The following is a 25,058-nucleotide window of genomic DNA, read 5'->3' as shown; positions in this document are numbered from 1 at the left end:
CCTGTGTCAGCCTTCCTATTGCTGAGATCAAAGGCATACACCACAATGCCAAGCTTCTAATGAGCTTGTGTGATGATCATTAAAATCATTAAAAAAAAAATCTCATTAGATGATAAACAAAGGGGACAAACTGATCTCATTTTCTCAGAGATAAAGTTCACAGTGCCTAGTTCAGCATCTTGTTCTTTGAGGCTGAGCAAGCTGAGTTACGGAATTCAAATTATGGCATCCAGAAATTTAAATGTTGCTGTCTATCTACTGTAGGAGCTGTACATCCCCCACTGCTGCTAGGGGCCACAAGTGAGGTACATAAACAAAAGTGCAATTTAAGCATCTTATTCATTACTCAATCTCGTGTGCAAAGGAATGTCAAAAAAAAAATGGCAAAAAACCCTGTAATAAAGCTTTTACCACATGATACTTCAAAGATCCTATTCCAGTCACAAATGTCTCTTTAAATGAGGTAAGTGACTTGATTTCACAGGTGAGAAGGCTGAGGGTCAGACAGAGTCAGTGGCTCACTCTGAATCTCAGAGCAGATGGTTTTGATTTGTGAATAGTCTGTGACTTTTGACTTGAGTCTACGTCTGCTGCCTCAAAAGCCTACACTCTTCCCAGTTCATCACGGATCTTCAGGAAATACAAATTCCCATACTGGGCTGGGACTAGTGGCTTGACACAATGCCCTGATCTCCAGGATGTTTTGGCAGCTAGAATGAAACTGGAAAGTTTCCGAAGTTCAGAAGTTAAAGACTTCTTAATGAATATTAAAAGCCAGCCGAGTCTCCTTTGGAGAAAACCTAGGATTTAGGAGGCTCATAAGACACACACATTCTCAAAGATGATGAATTGGCAACTCAGAAAAATAGCAACTTCAGTGTCTTGAGACTGCTGATTTCTTCGTCTGTTGAGGGAGGATAATAGGTCAGCCATGGTTCTAAGGGTTGCAGTGGTCCCATGTGCTGTGACTAGAGGTGGAACACTGCATGCAGAAATGAGTGCCTCCTCCTTTCTCTTAGATTTACCCAAGTTTAGTGCAGGTATTTCTTACATCGTCTGGAACTGACATCAGGGTCCATAAGACTTCCTGATTGAGATCCTGCAGAAGGATGATTTGTGCGATTCAGCAAATTCCTTAGGATGCAGCACAGCTAAAAATAACCACCTCTTCCTTGAGGTGGATTAAGCAAATGTATCCTTGGGAAAAGGGAACAGTGCCTAAGGAGTGGAAATAAGTTCAGGCATCCAGCAGTGAATAACAGGATCTCAGGTTCTCAGTTCTGAGAGTTGTATGTGGGAACTCCTTGGGGAGCCAGGAAAACACACACACACACACACACACACACACACACACAGAGAGAGAGAGAGAGAGAGAGAGCGAGAGAGAGAGAGAGAGACCCCAGAGGTGCTTGAGTTGGGCTTCCAGGCCAGTGATCCAGTGATTTAATTTACTTGACCTCCAACCTCAGTGCCTGGAAACTCCCCTCATCTTTCTCCCATGAATCCAGGGTTGGGAGCCCTGGGTGAAGGCAGACATGAGAAATGGATGATTTCCTTCTCGGAAGACTCCTCTGCTAACAGAGTATCTTGGTCAAGTCAAGCCCGAGATCTGTGGGGCCACTCAGATCCAAGTATTGGTAACTTGACCCGTTACTGTTAGGACATTGAAAAGTTATTTGAACGTATGGTGGTTCAGGCCTTTAATTCAAACACTCAGGAGGCAGAGACAGGCAGATCCATGCGTTCAAGGTCATCCAGGACTACAGAGCTTGTTTGAGCACAGCCAGGGCTAAGCAGAAACACCCTGTCTCAAAAACCCAAAGCCTTAAAAAAAAGTTGCCTCATATTCTCCCATCTGTACAAAATGAATAATAAAAATGGTGCTGACCTCCAAACCTTGCTAGGGAGAGGAGTGATGTTAAAATGAGTGGAGGGCTAAGACTGATAGGTTGGTGCTCAGACTCAAACACCCGCATCTGCAATGGCCTGCAAGGGCTCCCGCTCTATCAGCCTCTGCCAGAGACAAGCTCACCTGAGAGCATTCAGGAGCCCTTCCACACTGTCTGGGGCCTGTTCCTTCAACACCTTTATGCAGCCTTTCATCTGGAAGAAGAATGCACAGCATTTTGTTATTACCCTGTGTCATCCTGTCCACAGTGACATATGTCCATCCAAACACCTCTCTGAAGCATCAGCACATGCAAATCACGGACAAGCTTCTCTCCTCTCTCAGGATGGTGCAGCACTGCTCTGGGTTTCTCAAGAGTTCTGTATGACTGCAATCCCAATTGATTTTCACCCTATGCTACAACTGGGCATCTCATTTTCTTTGGGGAGAAACCTCTTGCCTTGTACTATGGAGCTCAAACCAGTAATAGAAATGGTTCTTCTTGGCCCTCAGTTGAGATTCACGACGTGTTCTATACACTCAGTAATTTAATGCTTTGTCGGCTAAGGATGCTCTTTCCGCTTTGAGCTGTTGACTGTCATACGCTCAATATTTTATAAAGTCTCAAGTTCATCAGCCTCAGAAAACATGTATGTATGTGTGTATGTGTCTGTGTGTATGCTTGGTATGTGTGTGTTTATAGGTACATGTGTGTTGCATGCATGAACAGATCAGAAGACAAGCTCAGTTGTCATTCCTGAGGTACTGTCAACCTAATTTTTGAGACAGGATCTCTTTGCTTACTTTACTTGCAGATTAGGCTAGAATAGATGACAAGCAAGCTAAGGCATCTCCCCATCTCTGTTCTAGGGCTAGGAATGCAAGCATGTTCAAAACATATGGTTTTCTTTTTTAAAAAACATGGCAGAGACAAATTTTGGGGACCCATCCCAATAAACAACCACCAAACCCAGACACTATTGTATATACCAACAAGATATTGCTGACAGGACCCTGATATAGCTCTCTTCTGTGAGGCTATGCCAGTGCCTGGCAAATACAGAAGTGGATGCTCACAGTCAGCTATTGGATAGAACACAGGGTCCCCAATGAAGGAGCTAGAGAAAGTACCCAAGGAGCTGAAGGATTCTGCAACCCTATAGGTGGAACAACAATATGAACTAACCAGTACCCCCAGAGCTCGAGTCTCTAGCTCATATGTAGCAGAGGTTGGCCTAGTCGGCCATCATTGTGAGGAGAGGCCCTTGGTCTTGAGAAGATTATATGCCCCAGTACAGGGGAATGCCAGGGCCAGGGAGTGTGAGTGGGTGGGTTGGGGAGCAAGGGGACGGGGTTGGGGGGAGGGTATAGGGGATTTGCGGAGAGGAAACTAGGAAAGGGGATAACATTTGAAATGTAAATGAAGAAAACATCTAATTAAAAAAAGAAAGAAAATAAAACAGTGTGGAGACTACCACCACCACCACCACCACCAGCAGCAACAACAACAACAACAAATGGCTTCTGGGGGCAAACTCATGCCCAGTACTTGCAAGGTGAATGCCATATAGACAGAGCTATCCCTGTGGCTCTGTGGTGGTCTCTTTTCATCCCACTGTCCATACCAAAGATAGTCGCAACCACTTATTTGTGATCCCAATACGGCTTTATACTTGTTAGGTAACTGTCAATAGACTAGCCCCCAAGTGAATAATTTGTCTCTTGCACTAGACCTGAAACTCCTAGAAGTGCAGGTCTGTGTCTTAACTGTCTCTGAGAAGTCTGGCAAAGGGCAGTTGTAAAGAATGTGAACTTATAGAGGTCGAATGCTTGGGTTTTACCCATGCTGCTTTGTATTTGCATGAAGTTCCTTAAGTTTCTAAGTTTTCTGAGGCCTTGGAATTAAAGTTATCTAATTGAGCCATGAAAAGGAAAATTTACATAGATCCTGTTATTTTATGCATATCCTAGAGTATTTTACTTCTCCTTTGGAAAAAGCAAAGATCTTTCTATAAAAAGTCAATCACTTATTTTAATCTTAGATATTCACACAGTCTGTGGGTATCTGATGACTTTGGTTATACAAACAGCGACTTGCAGAGAGGTAACTTCACAACATCCCCTGTGGTTATACTTCAAATATGCAGAAGCTTTGTGGTGACAGCTTGATAGACTCAGCCAATTGCTGAGAAGCATTTGGAGGTCAAAGAACAACGAATGCCATATTCAACTACATACATCTATCAAAGATACAATTTTGGAGAGAGGCTACAAGTACACCAGGTCTGTGCCACGTTGGGTCTGTGATGGCATCAAGCCCAGAGATGCAGGGAATTTGTCCTTCTTCCATTAGAACTGGGGTGGGGGGGTCTAGTGGGAGGAGAGAGACAGGTAGCTCATTATCACCGTGTGATAGGTGTTCTTGTGATGATGTACCGAAGGGCAGTGAGAGCATAGATGGAGATGAAGGCGGAAGTGCAAGTGGGTAGTCTGGAGGAGTTTCTAATTCTATTTCTGGATGGTTAAAGCCGTGGGTTTGAATAACAAGAAACTGTGAGAAATGCATTCAGGGACAGAGCCAGTGTGGGTTTAGCAACACAGTAGGAACTTGGAGGCTTTTCATTGTAGAAAATACCCTTGGCAGGTGTTAAGCACTGCATAAATATAGTGAGTATAGAAAATGACAAGGTGAAGCAAAGACAGAATGAGGAGGAGGAGCGGGAAATCCTCAGGGCATGAGGGGTGGGGGTAACAGTGAGCTGAAACACACGGGGTGCGGATGGGAAGGGGGTCACTGGCAATTGGAGGATCTGAGGGTGACAGCTCTGGGTTTCGTCTAGCTTAGAAACCCAATGAGATAAATAAGACAATATCTGAAATATGGTTAGCAAGGGAAAGAGAACCTGTGGTTGGGAACCAGTCAGGCTTCATGTTTCCATAACTAGTGTGGTCTGGAGTTATGGGCAGCGTCTTGGCTGGAGATAGAGGTTAAGGTGTATTTCTCTGGGAATCACTTGAGAACACTACTTCATCCCCACCACTCCTGCTACCAAGACTGCCACCTGGTCTGTAAACAGCTCATCATCTCTGTGTCTTCTCTTAGTGATTTTGCTCTGACTCTTCCTTCCCTCTATCTGTCTGAAAAATAAAATCCTTGAAGGACTACCTCAAATACCAGCTCCTTGTTGTTGCCTCTAAGCAGACTATTCTCTCCCTCAACTGGTTTCTAGTGCTCTCTGCATGCCTCTTCTGCAAACCAGACCTCATCCTTGGGGTATGCACACAGTACCACTTCCAGGGCCTTATCCTTATGTGCTAATGTCCTCAGGACTTATCAACCCTGTGGCTATAACTGCTGGTTTAGAAGTAGAGTTTAGAAGTAGAGTGGTACCTGGAAGGACAGACCCACCTTGGATGTGCTTAATAAGCCTAAAACTGTGTTAGAGGCACACACACAGTTCAACATTCACTAGCCTTTCTTAATCTGCACTAATCAACAGACTTGAACAATACTCTTGAAAGCCAACATAGGCTTTGCTTGGGAACATAACAGATTCAGTAAATCGTATAGAAAGCCAAGCTCTGTAGAAATTGGGGTGACAAGGGATGGATAGATGGCTCAGTGGATTGCTTTACAAACATGAGGACTTGAATCCAAATCCCCAACAACCACATACAAATGTCATGTGCCCATGACCCCAGAACTTGTGGGTGGAGATAGGGGATGCCAGGAAAGGACAGGCCAGCCAGCCTAGCCAACTCCGCAAGCTTCAGGTTCTACGAGAGAGCCTGCCTCCAGGGAATAATGAGAAGAGTGATGGCCCAGGGAATCCTTACATCTTCCTCTGGCCTCTGTTGGTGTGTGCGTAGGCATACAAACCCACAGCCCACAAACATATGTGAACACACATGCACTAAATCACAAAGAAAAGGTTAAAGGAAAAAAAACCCGCCTCATTTCCCCCTGCATAGTTTTTAATTATTGACTCTGTGGCAAGTTAACAAATGGCCAACCCAAAATGCCTTAGGCACTAAACTCAACTCACAGTCACATGATATTTAGAGTTTTTCCATAGTTGCTTATACTCAAGCTGTAGTGTAAAACCCTTACGCCCCCCACAATGAATACAATCAACCTTTTTATTGCAAGGTTGTCATAATATACTCTTATGTAAATAGAATATATTTTCAAATAGTGCACATGGCAGGATTCTAATTTGCTAGGCATATCCACCCATCAAAATACAAGGAGCAGTATTGGTTTCTCTCCGCTTCCTAACCATGAATGCATTGTACTGGACTGCCTCCATCTCCTGCTGCCACTCCCTGTGATGAACTGTGCCCTGACCTGGGAGCCAGAATAAACTCTTCTGTCAGGGTATTTAATCACAGCAGTAGAAAAAGTAATTAATATAGTGTACAGGTAAATGCTGGCTTACGGTAGTAGCATTTTATTCTAAATGTTGGCTTATGGCAGTAATGTTTTATTCTACACTCAACAGCAACTGTAGTGATGACATGTTTCCAAAGGTCTCTCCATAGGCATTGAAGCTTTCTCTCCTTTCACTTGCACTTACTCATTGGCTCTGTGGGGGCCTCTACTGGTATCAGGTATATACCTCAGGGCATTAGGTACACTGACCATTGTCCCTATCCTTTTTTAAAAAGCTGGGTCTACAGGAATGTTACAAAGAGCAAACTGGTAAACAAGCCGAGGACCAGAGGAGAAAGAAGGCATTACTTATGTGGGGCACAGGAAGTGTGCTCCAGGGCACTTCTGGCAATAAGAACAGATAGGATGATTGACAGGACAGCAGGTGAGGTATTATAAGACTGGTAGGTCATTTGGTCTTTGACCATCATGCCTTGTAACCTCGAACCTCTAAACTCTATAACACCCATAAGGTGTTATAGGTACAGAAGGTGCACTGACAGGGAATCCGGGATGGACAAAGGGCAGTGTGAAGATACAGGTGGACCATCTCTGCCCATCAGAGGCCAGAGAGCTCCTCCAAACCACGAGAAAGAGCGCACTACTTGCTATAAAATATGTGCCAAGCATCTCCAACGTATGACTCTTGGAGAGGTCTTTCCAGTGAGAGACGGAGGCCAGAGGACGAGAAGTAAGGTCTGCCTGCTGCCTTTCATGGGCTTTATGTGGAGAGAGCATTGCACGAGCATCCTTACATCAATCTTGGATGTTTTGCAGAAAGCTCCCACGGGGTGCACGTGGTCATAGAGGATGATGACGCCCACCATCACCCTCATGCAGAACATCAGTGTCTCCTCGCTTGTAAACCTGCTCCTGTACTCCCTGAAAGAAAAGACACAGCCGAGACATCTTGTTAGAACACACACATTCTGAGATCCACAACTGGGTACTCCTCCACACCCTCATCCCCCCCACCCTGGAGAACTCATCCAGGACCTGAAACAACCAGGTTAATACGCTCTTGAAAAGACCCAAGATGATAATTTCTCTTGAATCTATCCAACCAGCAATTTAGTGCAAAAATACGGTAAATTAGAGGGCAGTAAATTTCCTTCTCTGCTTCCCCTCAGTAGCTAGCTTACCACGTACATCAACTGCTGCCCATCAATCCTGAATATTTTATAGCCGGGCCCTCTGGCTGTCCGAGATTATAGAGAATAATGGCTTCATTACAGAGGAAAAAAAAATCAGGCTCATTTCTACACAGCAGCTCTCTTGTCTCCAGCTGGAGTCTCTTCCTTTGTTAACAAACGGGCTGCGGACGAACTTGGAATGGCAGATATCTCAAAGAAATTATGTACCTGGGAGTTATTTGTGGAGTTTAAATTTTGCTCACTTACCTTGATAGGGGCCCTGATGATTGCAATAATTTAGGCCAATGCTAGAGATATTTTTAGCATCAATTTCATTATGAATTAGCACCACAATACAGACAATTACTATTTCTGTCTTGAAGTAAATCTTTACTTTGCTATGAAGGAGACATTTAAAATTAATATCCTTTTATGGGGGCAGGAGAGATGGTTCACTGGGTAAAGCACTTGCTGCCCATGGGAAAGGAAATGAGTTTAGATCCCTAGTGCCCATATATGTATGAGGCAGACATGATGGCTAGTTTTATGTCAACATGACAGAAACTAGAATCACTGGAGAAGAGAAAGCCTCAATTGAGAAAATGCCTTCATAAAATTGGGCTGTAGGTAAGCCTATGGGACATTTTCTTTATTAGTGATTGAGGAGGGCCCAGCTTAATGTGGGTGAGGTCCCCCCTGGGTGAGGTCCCCCCTGGGCAGGCGGTCCTAGGTTTTATAAGGAAGCAGGCTGAGCAAGTCTTGATGAGCAAGCCAGTAAGCAGCACCCCTTCACAGGCTCCTGCCTCCAGGTTTCAATCTTGCTTGAGTTCCTGTCTTGACTTCCTTTAACGATGGACTATAGTGTGAAGTATAAGCAAAATAACCCTTTTTGGTCCTGAGTTGCTTTTGGTCATGGCGTTTTATCATAGCAACAGTAACCCTAACTAAGGTAGTGGCCCACCTGCAATCCCAGCTCTCTTGGGAGGCAGAGATAGGGAATACCTGTAGCAAGCTGTAGTCCCACCATCCAAATCAAGGTTCAAATGAAAGACACTGCCTCAACATACTATCAGAAAGCAATCAAGGAAGACACCCACAGTCTGGCTTGGTTTAGACACACACACACACACATACACACACACACCACATGTATATGCACCTGAACACAAGAGTGCATCTGCATCTGCAAATACAAACACATGTGCATATTCACAATATGTGAATATGAATACACACACAAACACTGCACATATAGATACATGTTTATATAAAAGGATAAACATTGTTTTATACTTGGAGTCAGCCAGTATTTATAAGGTGCTTGTGACACTTTTGGGGTCCTAAACACTCTAGAGAGCAGATGGTATCATGGGTATTACATTGTGTATCTGGTCATAGTTTAAGAACAAAGAAATAGACTGTGAAGAGAAGTTGGGGAAAATTACATTTGCAATGGTCTTATGATTGTTACTCTTGGTTCTAAATCTCTACAGTATGTTGACAATACCCACCCATTTAGCCCATCTCTCCATTCCTTTGCAAGTCCTACAGCATCAGACAGGCTGTAAAAAGTTTGTGAGGTCAACAAACCATCAGGGCCTCAGCTATTTCAGCTGTAAAACAGATCTAGCATCGACACCGACCACCCTAAGTTCCTTATGAAACTGAAGCAAATGCTGGACATGGAAACTTCACTATAACATCTGAAAGAGGGCAAGGCACCATCATCACCTCTGAGCAGATCTCAGCTGGGTGAACACCTAGCCACGCTCACACATCTGCTTTCACTTACGGTGTTTCCAGCATGACTTTACAGACACTTGTCATCGTACTGAGGCAGTCTGTGGTATTCTCTATTGGCAGGGTTTTATTCTAAATGGAGAGACACAAATGCACATTAGCCTTACTAGCAGCATCTACGTGAGGTAAACAGAGGGCCCGCTGGGCCGTTCAACTGCACTTACTTCGGAGACAAAGTGCATTGTGGCATTGCTAAGAGTCTTCAACATCGGTGTGGCTTCTGCATAGAAGAGGGACATTCGATTGGCCATCTCATTATTAACTTCATTCTCAATGTCTAGCTGATGAAATCAAGACAAGATACAGTTTTTTAAAAAAATAAAGATCACCACTTCTGAAAACAAGCTATAGACAAGGACTCTGCCTTTTCTCTGTGCCCAGCCATGTGTAGAGAGGGCGTGGCCCCAGCCAGGAAGACGCACGGGAGGACTCACATGCATGTTGTTGATACGGTTACGGCTTATTGTTCTTCGATAGTAACTGAAGTCATTCTGAATCGCTGGGTTCCTCATCTGAAATTCAGGAGAGAGGAAAGAAGGTTAGCTCCTAGAAACAGGAAGAAAGCAACATCAGGATCTCGGAAAAACATGGCAGGAATTTTCTTTGTCATCTAAAAGCCGGAGTAACAGTTAAAAATAAGAGCTTATAACGCCAGTGTTCTGAAATATGTACTGTTCTTACTCTGGGCTGTATTTAGGGAAAACATGTTTGCCTGGTGAGAAAGAGACACTTAGTAAGGGTTTTCCTTCCACTTGTTTGACAGATTCCAAATTTCCACATGTAAGGCACCCTCTTAGATTACTCTGACCACACAGACTGCAAATATTCACCACATAATAAGCCTCCTTGGGAAGGCTTTACATCTTACTCTCCCAAACCCACTCCACAGCCTTGGCAGCACAGCCATAAAGCAGTGGTACCCAGGGGAACTTTCACAGGATGTGAGCGTCCTGACCTTCAGCTCATCGAATCGAAGGGTAAAATGTAAGATTTCTGCAAATTCCTTTGCGAGGGCTTGCTCCCGTTCCAGGTGCTGGGTTGGTGTATAGGGTGGACACGTCAGAGATTCCAATAAACTCTGAAGTGCTTTTTCTGAAAGCCAAGGGGAAAGAGAGAGATGGAGATATATTTTAGGTGGACCAGAAGCATCCTTTAAAAGTAGTACTGAGTTCAAGTTGACATTCTCAGACATAACCTGTGTGGCTATTCCAAAGCTCGGTTCACTTAGCAGTCTCAACTCCTGAGCCTTTTAGAAAACCAGGAATAAATGTATGGTGTTTATATGATTGATAGCCCCTAATGATTCCAGACCAGATGAGTGGGTGAGAAGGTGGCATCAGCAAAGTGTCTGCTGTGCCAACGAGTGGATCTCATTTATATCTATAGCACCCCCAAGTATTGGGGTGCCGGCACGTAGCTCTAGCTTTGGAAGTGGGAATGAGGACAGAGGCAGAAGAGTCAGAGCTCTTTGGGGCCAGGCAGTTTACCCAGTCAGTGAGCTACAGAAGCAGGCTACAGAAGCAGACACTGGTGCCTGTTTTGGCCCTGTCTCCATACATGAGTCCTCAACACATGGATTATGTCATCTCTTTAACACTGGGAATTCTTCTCCTCTTGTCACGTGCTTCTCCGTTCCTATACTCCCAGGATATTTACCTACAAATCTACCACCATGTTTACTTTATTGTTCTCAGAAGAATCTCATCCCTCTCATTTGCTCATTTCTGATCATTCTCCACTCCTTTTGCTTTCATATTATTTTTAACAGCAGAGTCATTTAACTAATTCTCTATAGCAGGAGTTGATAAGCTATGATCCATAGGCTAAATCTGGATCACTGTTTTCTTTTTTAATGAATAAAGTTTTATTTAAAAGGTACATGCACTAATCCCTTCCTGTACTGAGTAGAGCTACACTGGTGTTGGTACTATGATATAAACTCTAGTAAAGACAGGACAGCTCACAGATAAATATATCTACTGTCTAGATTATTACAGGAAAAGTTGACATCACTGTTTTGATGTCCTCATAAGCCTTTAGCATCCTTACAGGGACCGTCTCAAGACTTTGTTAGGCATCCCACCCATGGAAACACATCATCTTCAGGGGCAACAAGGTATAACCTAGCCTGCTTTGACGGATGCACCTTTCTCTGTCTGTTGAGGTAGAATCCAGTTTCCTGGAATTTCAGCTCACTCCTTTCAGATGCACACTGAGGAAACAGAATTTGATTTCTCTTCTACCTGAGAGCCTGAGGCAACCTTCTTTGCTTGTGAAATCCGTTTGTGTCACCCCCTTAGCTGGTCTGAACACTGAATCTTATCAATATCCCAGTGATGATTTTAACTTTGGGTTTTCTCTTACAATGTGGCACAAGTTTTAGTGGTAAATTAAAGCAGAAGTTGATGGCTACCCTTTTCATTCTAGATACTCTATATGAACAAATAAAACCCCAAGTTATGGCAGTGATCACACCATATTGCTCGTGGTACTCAGCCAGTTTGTCAACCTCATTTGCCTTCACCCCAGCTTCTGTAGCCATCCTATTTACAGCTTTACTTGTTTTTAAAGCTCAAGTTAAAAAAATGCTAGGTTTATTTTCTTACATTTTATATTAAGCTAATTAAGTTTTTTGGAGGGGGTGAGGAAATTGTGGCTTTAAATAAACTCTATCCTCCAATTTTGGTTTTATTAAAACTGAAACCAGGGCTCAGCAGTTAAGAGCACTTACTGCTCCTGCTGACAACCAGGGTTTGGTTCCCAGAACCCTCAGGGCAGCTCACAACCATCTGCACCCCCTTTTTTCAAGGAACCTGACACCCTCTTCTGGCTTCTGAAAGTTCTATGCAAACAGTACCCCTAAACGCACACAGGCATACATGCACACATATAACAGAAATAAATATTTAGGAAATGAGATTAAGCTTTGAAGAGCAGATGGGCACAGTGACAAAGTATCAAGAGAGCATGAGCCAGGAGAGGCCTCACTGTGCCCATCAGTCACTTCCAGAGAAAGCATGTGGTAGAGTCAAAGCAACGGGAATGATAGAAATTGCTCATGAATTGTCTCATAAGATATAATGGCAGTCCATGAATGTGGGACATATTCTGACACGTAGAGCTGTTCATTCTACACTCTCAAATGGCAAAGAAATCTACTCACCAAGACGGATGGAAAATTCGTAAAACCTCTTCAGCCTCACCACCAGAGGGCATACTGCATTCCAAGCCTTCTCCTGAAGTTGAATGTCATTGGGATTTTGAATTGCCTACAGGAGAAAAGGGTGGTGGTGGTGAGTTTTCTCTTTAAGAAAAGCAATAAGCCCATGTTGAAGCACACTAAATGATTTTAGTTTAAAATATGCAATCCCTGGTGTGCTTTGAGAATTAGAACCACCTCAGTTGACAGTGATTACCTGGGAAATCGCCCAAAGAGCCCATTTCTGAAGGCAGTTTCAACAGTTGAGCACAAAGCATGACCCCGGGAGGTCATGTCTCATCTTTGCTGGGTTCTTGGATAAAAATATAATGGAAGAGGAAGAGACTTTGCTCTCTCCATTAGCACTTGATTCATCTAAAGGCTGTTCATTATGAGGAGTAGAGGCTGCAGCTGTTGTGCTTGTTCTATGATATACATTCTCTTCTTGCCAGTCTATAGTAATGTCTACACTTACGGTAACCCCGAAGTAGACAAGCCACATCTTAATAGACCTTTTCCCAGTAGCATCCTGACAGTGGTATGCTCTCATGAGGATGGTGGCAGAGGCAGGATAATTCTCATATATATGCATCTTTCTAAATACATAAACACAACTTGCTCAATCCATACACTGTCACTCCTAAACAACTGGTATGCTTGTCCTTGGAGAAGACCATTTGTCACACTCAGTATGGCTATTATTTTATTTTTTTAATTTTAATTTTATTTTTATTTAGTTTTTCCTCAGAAGACAAGAGCAAGATACTCGCCTTAGAGCAGGTGGTTTCTGGTTGTCATATGTGACAGTACTGGAATCACAAAGTTTTGATTGTACATGTTACCCTGAATCTCATGACTCAGAGATTCACGGGCTTTGTGTCAATATTACCCTTACAGGAAGCAATTTGCTGGTGTTGTTGGTTAAACACGGATGTCACATTATTCTACTTTGCACTCTAGGAAGTACTAAGGCTATTACTTAATTATCACACATGTGCATATCTCTCTCTCTCTCTCTGTCTCTTTGTCTCTCTGTCTTTTTGTCTCTCTCTCTCTGTGTCTCTGTCTCTGTCTCTCTCTCTCTCTGTGTGTGTGTGTGTAAGATCTTTCCTTCTCAAAGGGTTTAATCAATTAAATATTATCTTTGACTTACATCTCGAATCTCTGGTCCTGCCCCTTTGTAAGCCTGTAAGTCTGTGAGGATGCTCTCGGAATCCTGGAGGACAGCACTGATCTGGTTCCATATCTCTCGCTCTCCTTCTGTAGGCTGTGCATCTAAGTGACAGAGAAACCAAGAGAAACAGAGGCTGCTGTTTACAAACAGCTCTTAAAGGCAGTACACAATCACTGCTTCTGCAATCAGTTCTTCCTGCAGCTTTGGAAGTCACCCTTGTAACATTACAAGCTGTTAGGATTAGAAAATGAATACAACTTCTGCCCAGGACTTAGTTCAGAGCACTCAACAATCCTTTTGTACACATTAAACCTAGTATGACCAGTTCATCATAAGTGTCCATTTATTAATTAACTTTTACAAACTGCAGTGTATGCTTTTTAACAGGAAAAAGTGCAGGATATTTCCATCATTGAAAACCTGCAGACTTGAGTATAAATTTTTTTAAAAAGGGAACCCCTTTTATTCATATTTATTTTATTTTATATATTTATCTATCTTATATTTATACACACTTATATTCTGTATGTACATGTCTATACATTTTTGTTACATATATTAATATATTTATCTACATATTTTTATATACAAATCAACCTTAAAGCTTACAGAATTTGGAAAGGGTCTGATGACTCTGAAGGTGAAGGCACCTGCTGCCGAGCCTAATGACCTGAATTTAATTGCCAGGAACCGCAGAGTGGAGGAGGAGAACCAACTCCTGACCTCCTTGACCTCCACACGTATGTCATGGCACACCGTCTCCCAAATAAATGAATTTCATCATCATCACCACATCGTCATCATCATCTTGGGTCATTAATCCTTGATGGCATGGCAGCAGCATATCATTCCAGAACTCACCAAGACATCCCAATCTATGCATCCCATACAAGACCTGGGACATGTGCAGAGTCTCTTGGGTACTCATCAGTTCAAGGGAATACTCTCAGAAAAGAAAATCCATGAGAGTGGGAGAGGCTAGTCTGAAAGAAGAAAGTGGTCCACAGGAGTACACAGGAGGTGTGCACAGGAGTTCCTCAGCAAAGACACCTAAAGAGTGTGCTGTCAAAAGGCCTGTTCTGCTAATCTTTGGTCTTGACAGTGTTACCCACAGAAGTGTGTGATGTGTTTAGGTTCACATAAGCAAAGGCAGCGCTCTGATAGCCACGCAGTGCTGTCTAAGCTCTGCAGCCAGTTCTCACTCTCTGACATCTCTGGAGCTCTTGCAGGTTCTAACCCCCAGAAGCATTTCAAGGAGGCTGTGGCAGGAGGCCAACAGTGAAGAAACATGCCTTTCACTGCCCTCAGAATTGCCATCAGGCCAGTTTCTGTAAAATGATGTCACTGCTCAGGGAGAGAGGGAGAGACATCAGGTCATGGAACCGTTTCCTGGTATTTAAATTCTGAGACACAGGATGTTGTCAGCAGATTTCACTGACAGAGTGACAAGGACAGAGTTGTATGAAGCCCGACACTCCTCTGACCAAACCTCCATTTTATTTAATCTTCCTACAATACAAAGGGCAGATACTCCAAACATGTGAGATGTCGTAGTCACTAGCGGGACCCGGGAGTATCAGGGATAGATTTATAAGGCAGCTGATGGTAAAGCAAGCCCTGGCTAAGTGTGTGAGCAGACTGAGCACAAGGGGCGAGTAGATGCCAGATAAGCCCAGGAAAGCTGCAGTCAAGCCCATGAGGGATGACACCCTCAGCGACTTGAGTCTCGGCCTAGTCTATTCAACAGGTCCTGCCAAAGACAGAGTAACTGGTGGTTTCCATGGAAATCAACAAAAAGAAAAGAAAACCCGTATACTAAGAGGGGGCTACTTGGAAAGAACTAAGGGGGTTAATGGCAGTAGGAAGGGAATAAGAAAGGATAATGGGGGTGCTATGATCATAATACACTGTGGGTATTATGTGCATGTGTGAAGCTGACATATGAAAAAGAGCAGTAACACCTGAAAATAACACAGAAAATTATAAACTCTCACAGGATTTCTGGACACTGGGAAAAATGTTTTCTCGAAACGAAACAACGTCACTTATGAGGAGGTACAAGGTTCATGCAAGTTAGGAAATGATGAATGCGGTTGGGAAGGAACTGGAGAAGGCAGGTGTCTAGAATGGTGGCACAGGTGAGAGATAGAGGAGGTACATCTACAGGGAGAGAACAGGGAAACCAAGGGCCTGGAGGTAGGAAGAAACACAGATGGGCCAGAAGGAGAAGAGGTGTCCGGCATGGTCAGATGCTGGCTCAGGACACCACGGGGAAAACACCCAATTTCTCCTGTCTCACCCAGCCAGTATATCTCACAAACACTGGGTAAATATCATCAGGTCTGATGTTTCCCAGAATTTGACTCACTTCATATGTTATCCCTTATTGCTTCCCCAAGGTGTTCTCAAAGCAATAGGGATTTCATAAAGAGGGAGCCTACACATCCATGAACTAGGAAGCCTGTCACTGCAGAGAGCATGTCGGGAGTGGCTGGAAGTTTCCACATTGCAATAGTGGCAGGGAGGAAACCCAAGAAAAAAAACAATCAAGCCAAACCAAACCAAACCAAACCAAACCAAACCAAACCCAAAACCCTATAAAGCAAATAAAAATGAGCCACTCAGGGGTGGAGAGACGGCTCAGTGGTTAGAGCACTGGTTGTTCCTCCAGAGGACCTAGGTTTGATTCCCAGCTCTCACACAGTGGCTAATTATTATCTGTAACTCCAGTTCCAACTGATCTGATGCCCTCTTTGGTGTCCTTGGGCGCCAGGCACATATATAGTACAGAAACAAACATACGCGCAGTCAAAACACCCATACATATGAAATTTAAACAATGGACAATAGAAAAACAACAAAACAAAGAAAAAACAAAAACCAAGAAAGACTCACTTATCCAAATTCAGGAACGCACTGTGTATATATAAGGTAAAAACAAACAAACAAACAAACAAACAAACAAACAACAACAAAAACCCTCCAAATGATGTATTTAGAGAAAAGCAAAATAGAGTCTGTGCCCAAGATTCTGAGGTTCACATAATTCAACAGAATTACACAACTGTTTGTGGAAGAAGGTTGACTTAAAAGGGGCCGTCACATGGGCCCATCATAACAAGTCACTAGGAAGAGTCTCATATGAAAAAGAATTATAACTAAATGGGCTCTGATAGAGAACAGATAAAACCCAAAAAGCATCCTGTTGTTGATCACCCCAACACAAAAGGAGAAAGCTTTCACACCACTTTGTAGAAAATAGAGGAATTTCTTAAGTGCTTTCAAAATAAACATCCTATAGAGTAGCCTCCAAGTGGTACTGCAGCCTGAGACAGCCAGCTCCTGTCTCCATGTCAGGTGAAGTGACACTTTCTTATATAAACTGACATGAACATTCTTGTGAGCAAAAAGTATTTGCTTGAGTGGCTTGGGGGTGGAGTGGCGTGGGTGACAGCCTTTCTACGCCACAGGAGGTTGACTTGGGGTGTTGGGTGAGGCCCTTCTACCTGACAGAGCTGCTCTCTTGGCAGCTTGAGGATGTGTAAACATGGACCTTCAGTCCCCAGCCTTCTCTGGGAAACAGTTCCCTTTGGCAGTTGTCCTGGAGTCCCATTAGGAATGTTTGCATAGTCCTGGTTAGGGATGGAGTGCAGAAACTCAGTCTCTCTTTCCCTTTCACCAGCGCTTGGAGCTGTGTTGGCACATTTGCTGCCATAATTTGTTAGTCTCATGGGATACCTGATTTCTTCTACCTTCCCTGTTATGGGATTGAAGTCATCTCTTTCCGCAGCCAACAGTTAGGTTCCTCAGGCCATCATGCCTTCTGGGCTGGAATGAGGAATATTTTTTCAGGGGATCCAAGTCACCAGCGGGGCCAGCTTCTCCGGTGCAGAATGACAGCTGAGAGAACTCTAACCTCAGGTGTGTCCAAACTTCTGACATTGTGGCAATGTTGTCACCTAAAAAGGCGTATGGACGATGCTTGCATGCTGCATGTGTCTTGCTTCATGCCTATCTCATTATGTAAATGGGGAAGGGGCTGTGTAACGCCAAGTGACATTTAACATTGTTCCAAATCAACATGGAATTCCACAATTCTTACTACTTCTATCTCACAGGTAGAATAATAGCAGATAGAATTAATGAGACTTTTATCCATTAAAAATAAGACTCTGACCATATTTATTTCACTTGATTGCACATTACCATGCCTGGTGAGTATATAACATATGCTCATGAATATGTGCTGGCTGATAGTTGAAAGAATGACGTGTATACTTTTCAAGATGATTTTTTTGAACTCACTACACGTGTGTGTATATATATATATATATATATATATATATATATATGTATGTGTGTATATATATAAATGATTGTCTTGAATCATCGTTCTTCTGCCTCCCAAGTGCTAGGGTCACACATCTGTGCCATGTCCCTGATAATTCTGGGGATGGAACCCAGGGCTTCGGGAATGTTAGGCAAGCCCTCTACCAACTGAGCGACACCCACAGCCCAGTTTGGGGATGGACGGCTGCTTGTCTTCGAGTTTTGAGCTCTGGATACAGGGTTTACACACTTATCTTCAATACTCTTATGATATCATAGCTAATGGAGATACTCAATAAATGTGTGGGAAAACAGTGAGTCAGTGGGGGATGTGCCAGGTGGTGGAATGTGGGTCCTAGGAAGCAATGGGATAAAGGCTCCATCCCCATGCCGGATTGCACACTGTTCCATGTCTGCCACTAAGACATTCATATTCACCTGGGTCCATACTGAGTCTCCCCTTCAACACTTGTGCTTAACTCTCCCATTGCTCAGTGCCTCAGTGCAGCTGGCGTGCTACTGGGGCATCTGTTCTGCCTGGGAGAATAAAAAACTGGCAAAGGTCTACTCTTACAGTCCTGTAACTGCCACATCTTGCTTTCGGGGGCAATGTTGTGAAAGGATTTGGATACACTTCTGGCCCGCCTCATACTCAGACTCAACTTTGGCCAGAATTTGAAAGTTTATTGAATTTTTATATGTCAAGAAATGACATCTAGAAAAGGACCCTGAAAAATTAGTGGTGGAAAAGGTTACTGTGATAATCCTCCAGCAACCTTGAGAGCATCATTTGCTAAGTGAATATCAACTCTGAACTATGTTCTTTGCTTTTCTAATTTTAACATGAAGCTTGACTTTTTATGAAAAGGTACACACGCACACACACATTTGTCACATTCATGTACACATACATAATAGATGCACGCATATATATTCACATATACACCATGCATATATTCATATATACACCATGCATATATTCACAATATACACACATGCATATATATTCACATATACACACATGCTTATATATTCACAAATACACAAATATACATGCACCTACGGATTCACATACACATTCACACCACTACTCACGATGGCATTGGGCCTTTGATTCCAATTGTAGCCAATGAATTGTTTTGGTGATGTTTCTTCTAAGACTCACATTCTAAATGTCTAATCACCTTCAATTATCTTAGTGACCGGAGAAGAATGGCTACATGAAGTGAGTGCTCATCCTGCCTGACAATGGAGCTGTAAAAGTCCTTGTGATTTACACAGGCAATTTCAGAAACCAATACTCCGAGGAGGCCCGGAACACCTGTATCCTAGCCATTATTGAGGCAATGATTTAAGGCTCATCTTGGACTCACTGCTGTGGAAAGTGTGGAAACAGATCATATACATTGTGACCTTACACACCCACGTTTGTTGTCAAGAACCCACTGAATTCCATGTGTCTACAATTTTCAATAGATAAACCACCCTTTTATCAGTTAGGATGCAGGATATTAATTTTGTTCGCAGGAAGGGAATATAAGAACCTCTCCTCCTTTGGCTGTAATTGCCAGTGCTGATGATGCATGCTAACTGCCAATGTTTTGGGTGTCACTAAAGGCTAGGTGGAAGGTATCTCTGTTGGAGGACTCTGATACTCTGTTCAAAGCCGAATGCTTGGCATTCCTCTGTGCTAATGGGGAAGGAAGTAGGTGCCTTTGTTTTTCAGAGAGATTTTCAGTAAAGCTACAGGGAACAACAGCAGGCCTCAAACTAGAGAGAGGCTATCAAAGCAAAAGACCTTATCTGTATAAATCAGCCAAGGCCTTATCCCATCTTCAAAGGCAGTAGGGACAGGCACCCCTTTCCCCCACAGCCTACTTAGGCCTGTAAGGACAATCTGATGGAGAAGCAAATTAAACTAAAATAATCTGAGGAGAAGACACAATTTATGAGATGTCTTTGGTCTTGAAGGCATCCCTGGCATTTCATCATGAGGATGTATGACTATCTCCGTGCCCCGATGACTGCTGGGTAAACACTCGAGTGAGGAACAGCAGAAAGGATTTGCCCAAGACATAAATTAAATCTGCAGCCCCTCTCCCCACCCACTTCCTTACTCTCATAACTCCTCCTGCCTTCTGAATAAACTAAGAGACATAAATAATTACCTGGTGTTAACTTTGGGAATGTTTAATGGTAATAACCTATAGCAAGATATTGTTTACGGAAGCCGCATGAAATTGCAAAAGTTCATTGGAAAATGTAAGTGGGACCAGGCTGACACATTTGTTTGGACAGGACATTAGTCATCACACATCAGAGCCCAAAGATCTTTCCATGGAACAATCACCCCAGGGACCGACAGGGCCCAGTCGGTGAAGGATGCTGAAGGGTTGTCTCTTCTGCCATGCTAGGATTCCTAGGTGGAGGTGGTACTTTAAGGCTGTTTTGAGATCAAATCCTATGCCAACTTAACACTCATTGAATACCGCCCTCAGGGCAAGCCAGCTAACCTCTCTAAGCTCCAGATTAGATCTTGGGCCTAGAAAGAGAAGTTAATAATAGCCCTGTCTGTTTCCTACCTGAAGGGATGTAGAGGAAATTTAGACAAGGTTAAAAGTCTTAGAAAGTTAGAGTGCTAGAATACTATGCAATTAAAAAAAAAAATCTCTGTGTTTGTGTATATGTAAGAATGCATGTGTGTATGGGTGTGTGTACATGTGTATGTACGTGTATATGTGTGTGTGTGTGTGTGTAAGTATAGGAACTAAAAAAAATCTCTCTGTGTTTTTGCATATTTAAGAATGCATGTGTGTATGTGTGTGTATGTGTGTGTGTGTGTGTGTGTGTGTATGTGTAAGTATAGGCACCTATGCACAGAGGCAGGAGGACAACATCAGTGACAGTCCTTATTTCACCTTCTTTGAGAGGGTCTCTTGTTTCCATTGTGTGCACAGGCTTCGTGCGCTTCCTATCTCCAGATGAGGAGCACTGGGGTCACAGACCTGCATCACCACATGCAGCTTCACATGAGTTTGGAGGATCCAAATTCAGGTCCTCGCACTTGTATGGCAAACACTTTACCCAGCAGACCATTTCTCCAGGTCCTGTTAGAGCATCTTTGTTTTTGAGGACTTGTGTTAGATTCATAAACTGCTATGCAGGCTGACCCTGTTTTTATTTTAATTTTTCTCCTTTGTCAAGTAAAAGACGTTTGGACTAGAAAAAGACATTTGGTCATCCAATAAAAAAATTCACCTCTTCCAGATTCTCCAGCCTCCTCTGAGCCACTTTAGCAGATGCAAAATTGGCAGATAACACATGAAAGAAGAGATCAGTTGCGGCAGGAAGTGAACCCAAGCCCTCAAAGGGATCCCAGATGACAGACTAACCTGATACAAACCATTGTTCCCAAGAAGAGGAGACTGAAGCCTTTTGTAAGTACAGTGATGGGGTGATTTTTATCATTTCCTTAGTAATCACTCCCTACATACTACTAGTATTCCTGGATTAATTTATGAGACATGAATTTGTCTCATAAGAACATCATTTTTAGAGATTTATGTTTAATTTTTAATTATGTAGATGTGTGTATGTCGAGGGATATGTGCACCTGTGTACAGTTGCTCTTGGAGGCCAGGGGCACTGTTTCCTCTAGAGAGGAATTACATGTGGTTATGAGCCCCCGAGTGTTGGTGCAGGCAACTGAACATGGGTCTTCTGCGAGAACAATATGCGCTCTTTACTGCAGAACCTCTTCTCTGGCTCTTCCATTTTACTTAGCCCCTCTCTATTAAAGAGTATTTCTTTAGCCTAATTTAGGATACGTTCTGGCTAGTACAGCATTTGATCTCTGTTTGAGAGGTACCTAATTCCTGCCCTATTGTCTCTCTTCTGTTCATATCTTATTTTCCCAATGAAATACAAAATGCCATCAGGAAGGGATCAGTCCTTCTACTCTCACAATAATATGGCACACCTTATCTCCCCAGGTCTCTTTGCCCCCAGCAAGAACTCACCATCATAACCGCAGCCTCCTTAAAAATGGAAGGATTCTTTGCATATGGCCACTCAACTAGTGTGCACCAAAACTACTGAAATTATATTTCATGCTCAACAAGATGGCAGACACAGGAGAAGACAACAGTCTAAGACCTGATTTTCTATGAATCTTCATCTCAAAAAATCAAACATTAGTGATGAGGTTAATATACAGCAGCAGCAGAAACCTACATTGTGCAGTTGCTGACAATGTGTCACACAATGCCTGAACCGACGCTACATCCCAGATGGCAGCTTCTGTGTCTGCCTCCCAACCAGACTGCAATTCAAGATCTTCAGTCAGTCACACAACAACTAAGAGCGTCTGGTACCCAGAGTACCTTTCAAGATTGCTTGAAAAACTGGATTGAAATAACTATAAGGCAGTCATTCTGCTTCCATTTAAAATGGACAGAGAATGAAAGCATTGCATAAATATAAGTACAGTGTGGTATTCAGCTTTCATAAAGATATCCTGCAATACACAAGAGTATGGATGAAACTTGAAGATGTTATATTCCTTGAAGTAAGCCAGTTACAGAAAGATGCACACTGTGTGATCTCACTCAGGAGAAGTACATAAAACTGTCAACTGATAGATGCAGAGAATAGAGTAGCATCAGGGGCACTGGGGAGTGGGCACCATAGCTACTAATTAGCAGAGTTGCAGCATCTGTTATGCAAAATGAGTCTGTTCTAGGTGTAGGCTGCAAGGCTTGGGCTAGTTAAAAACAGTGAATTGTAAAACTAAAAATCTGGTAAGATGATAGAACTCATGGTAGAACAGGAAATATCAAAAAAATTCAAAGTAATTAAATCTATGTGTGAATCAGTTTCAACCTTGATTAGTCAAAAGCCTGTTAAAATTTCAATTTCAGGACATCAAGGAAATCTCACTGTGCTAACTTTATATTCTAGGATACAAAAATTAATGTCAATTATGTTGTATAGAAATCCATAGCGCTCTAACAAATTTTCATACTGCTATAGACAAAAAACCATAAAGAATATTGCTTTCTTTCTAAAGAAGAGAACAAGTCACATAGTATACAAGCCAAGCCTTTATGATTTTTATTATAAGAGCTGAGGCTGTGTGAACAGGTGCTTTTAGGTTTAGCAGAGGGGAGGCAAGAAAAGGAAGTTTCCACAAAGGTAGGTAACAAGCAAATAATGGAAATATTCAAGTTAAAATATTCACATGTGCAGATACTGACCTGGAAACCAAGAAATCCTAGGAGTTCATGACAGAATGGAAATTGGTGTCATCTTGCCAGCATGGTGCAATGAACAACAATGACAAGAAAACTTGAGAGAGCAGGGTATAAAACATAAGAAGATACCCTGGCTGTGGAGCCCTGGGTCTACCTGAAGGCACAATGGAAAGCTCAGGTTTTAAATACTCCCATACTCTGTGCCCTATGAGAGACCAAAGCTGTGACCGCCCATGGGAGCATTCTGTGGGATCATGGGAGCCAAGGCATGTGGCCTCTGAAGCACAGTCAAGGCACCATGTCTACAGGAGCCCACATGGGAGAAATGGAGCTGAATCAGCAAGGCAGGGAGCAACCATCTACAAGGCACCACCAGAACAGCTGGTCTGTCTATATTATAGCATGTTTCAGTAACTGGCTCTCTTACTACTGACATTTCATTGAGTTGCTACCATATTTTATTTGCCTATTCATCGGTTCATGAACATGTGGATTTTATTTCTGAGCTATTATGAGTAATGTCACATGTAGTCCTCAAATACAAGTTTATGTATGTTTTCATTTTATTGGGCACACACAGCAACAGTCCAATCACACAGTAACTTGAGCCTTAACCTTGAGGTACTTCAAAATCTCTTTCAAAGCAGAGACCTGCCATTGTGTTTCCCTACTTGCCCAAGGATTCTAATTTCTTCGTAATCTCATGAGGACTTTTATCATCTCCTCACCCTAGTGGGTATTCTCTACCTTGGATTCCTTTCCTAGTTAATAATATTAATATTATTATTATTAAGGAATATTGAGTATTCCTTTCCCATGGATTCTTATCTTCACTGAAAAAATGTCTGCTCAGATCTCAGAGCATTTTGCTTGATAGATCAAATTGTTAAATTGTTTATTGGTAGACAAAAACTTCCTTCCAAGTGAGTTGCTCTTGAATAGTTTAAAATAGTTAATTATTATTATTTATTATTATTATTGATTGTTGTTGTTTTGGGGATGTATATGTGTGTGTGTGTGTGTGTGTGTATGTGTGTGTTTGAGACAGAGTGTTACTATGTAACTTAGGCTGTCCCTAAATTTACTGTATAAAGTCTCAATTTGCCTCAAACTCACAATATTCTTTCTTCTAATTCCTGAGTTCTAAGGTCAGAGTTATGTAACCATTATGCCTTGCTAAGCTACTTGGACTTCTACTGTCTTGGAGAATATTACTCAAAACTTAAAAGCTTCCTTGATGTAGCTCCCCTGGTATCAATCACTTTGGTGACTAACTGGATGCATTAGTTAAAGAAGGTTATCAAACTGGCTGATTATCAGAAGCATCCAGAACAGATCCTTATGGACTAGACCTCTGAGTCAGAGTTTTGGTGAGAAGCTTAGCTACCTCTATAAAAGAGAGCTCATCAGATGGTTCTAATCACGGCAGTCTGGCAGTTACTGTAACTACTTATGTGTAAGGCTGAGGCCTGTTGTCAACCTTAGGGGCCAATGGGAGGCTTCAACTGAGCCATCTGACATAGGGTTTCAGGCATACTTCTTGCACAATGTCCTTCAAACCATCACTCACTGAAACAACATTCATTCATCTTCCCCACCACACGCCTGCCTCCTGGCTTTCAAAGAGGAAATGGAGGCATAGTGAGAAGGCAGGGAGGGAGGGGAGAGAGAGAGAGAGAGAGAGAGAGAGAGAGAGAGAGAGAGAGAGAGAGAGAGAGAGAGAGAGAGAGCCAGCAAAGGATGAAATAAACAATGAAAAAAAAAGATATGGAGGGTCTGTGGGAAAATATTACCATAAAGTGGAGAACTCACTGCAAAGGTCAACAGGAATTTAAATCAGATCTTTGCCAC

General features: G+C 42.7%; 1 protein-coding gene across 1 annotated transcript in view; it reads right to left on the bottom strand.

Moving 5' to 3' along the window:
- Cyria (CYFIP related Rac1 interactor A) overlaps positions 1-25,058 on the bottom strand; it is a 106,005-nt gene that overhangs the window by 464 nt on the left and 80,483 nt on the right. Inside the window, exons 4-11 of the mRNA XM_021178997.3 lie at positions 13,606-13,727; positions 12,417-12,522; positions 10,209-10,345; positions 9,688-9,765; positions 9,418-9,534; positions 9,246-9,325; positions 7,076-7,202; positions 2,033-2,103 (exon numbers count right to left, since the gene is read on the bottom strand). Of these exons, the coding sequence (XP_021034656.1) occupies positions 2,033-2,103; positions 7,076-7,202; positions 9,246-9,325; positions 9,418-9,534; positions 9,688-9,765; positions 10,209-10,345; positions 12,417-12,522; positions 13,606-13,727 (838 nt within the window). The remainder of the gene's footprint in view (positions 1-2,032; positions 2,104-7,075; positions 7,203-9,245; positions 9,326-9,417; positions 9,535-9,687; positions 9,766-10,208; positions 10,346-12,416; positions 12,523-13,605; positions 13,728-25,058) is intronic.

The sequence above is a fragment of the Mus caroli genome, unplaced genomic scaffold (genome assembly GCF_978045245.1).
Source record: "Mus caroli unplaced genomic scaffold, Mus_caroli_1 scaffold_14, whole genome shotgun sequence".
NCBI classification, from domain to species: Eukaryota; Metazoa; Chordata; class Mammalia; order Rodentia; family Muridae; genus Mus; species Mus caroli.
Note: the sequence above shows the minus strand (reverse complement) of the source record. Positions and strands in the feature narration are given on the sequence as shown.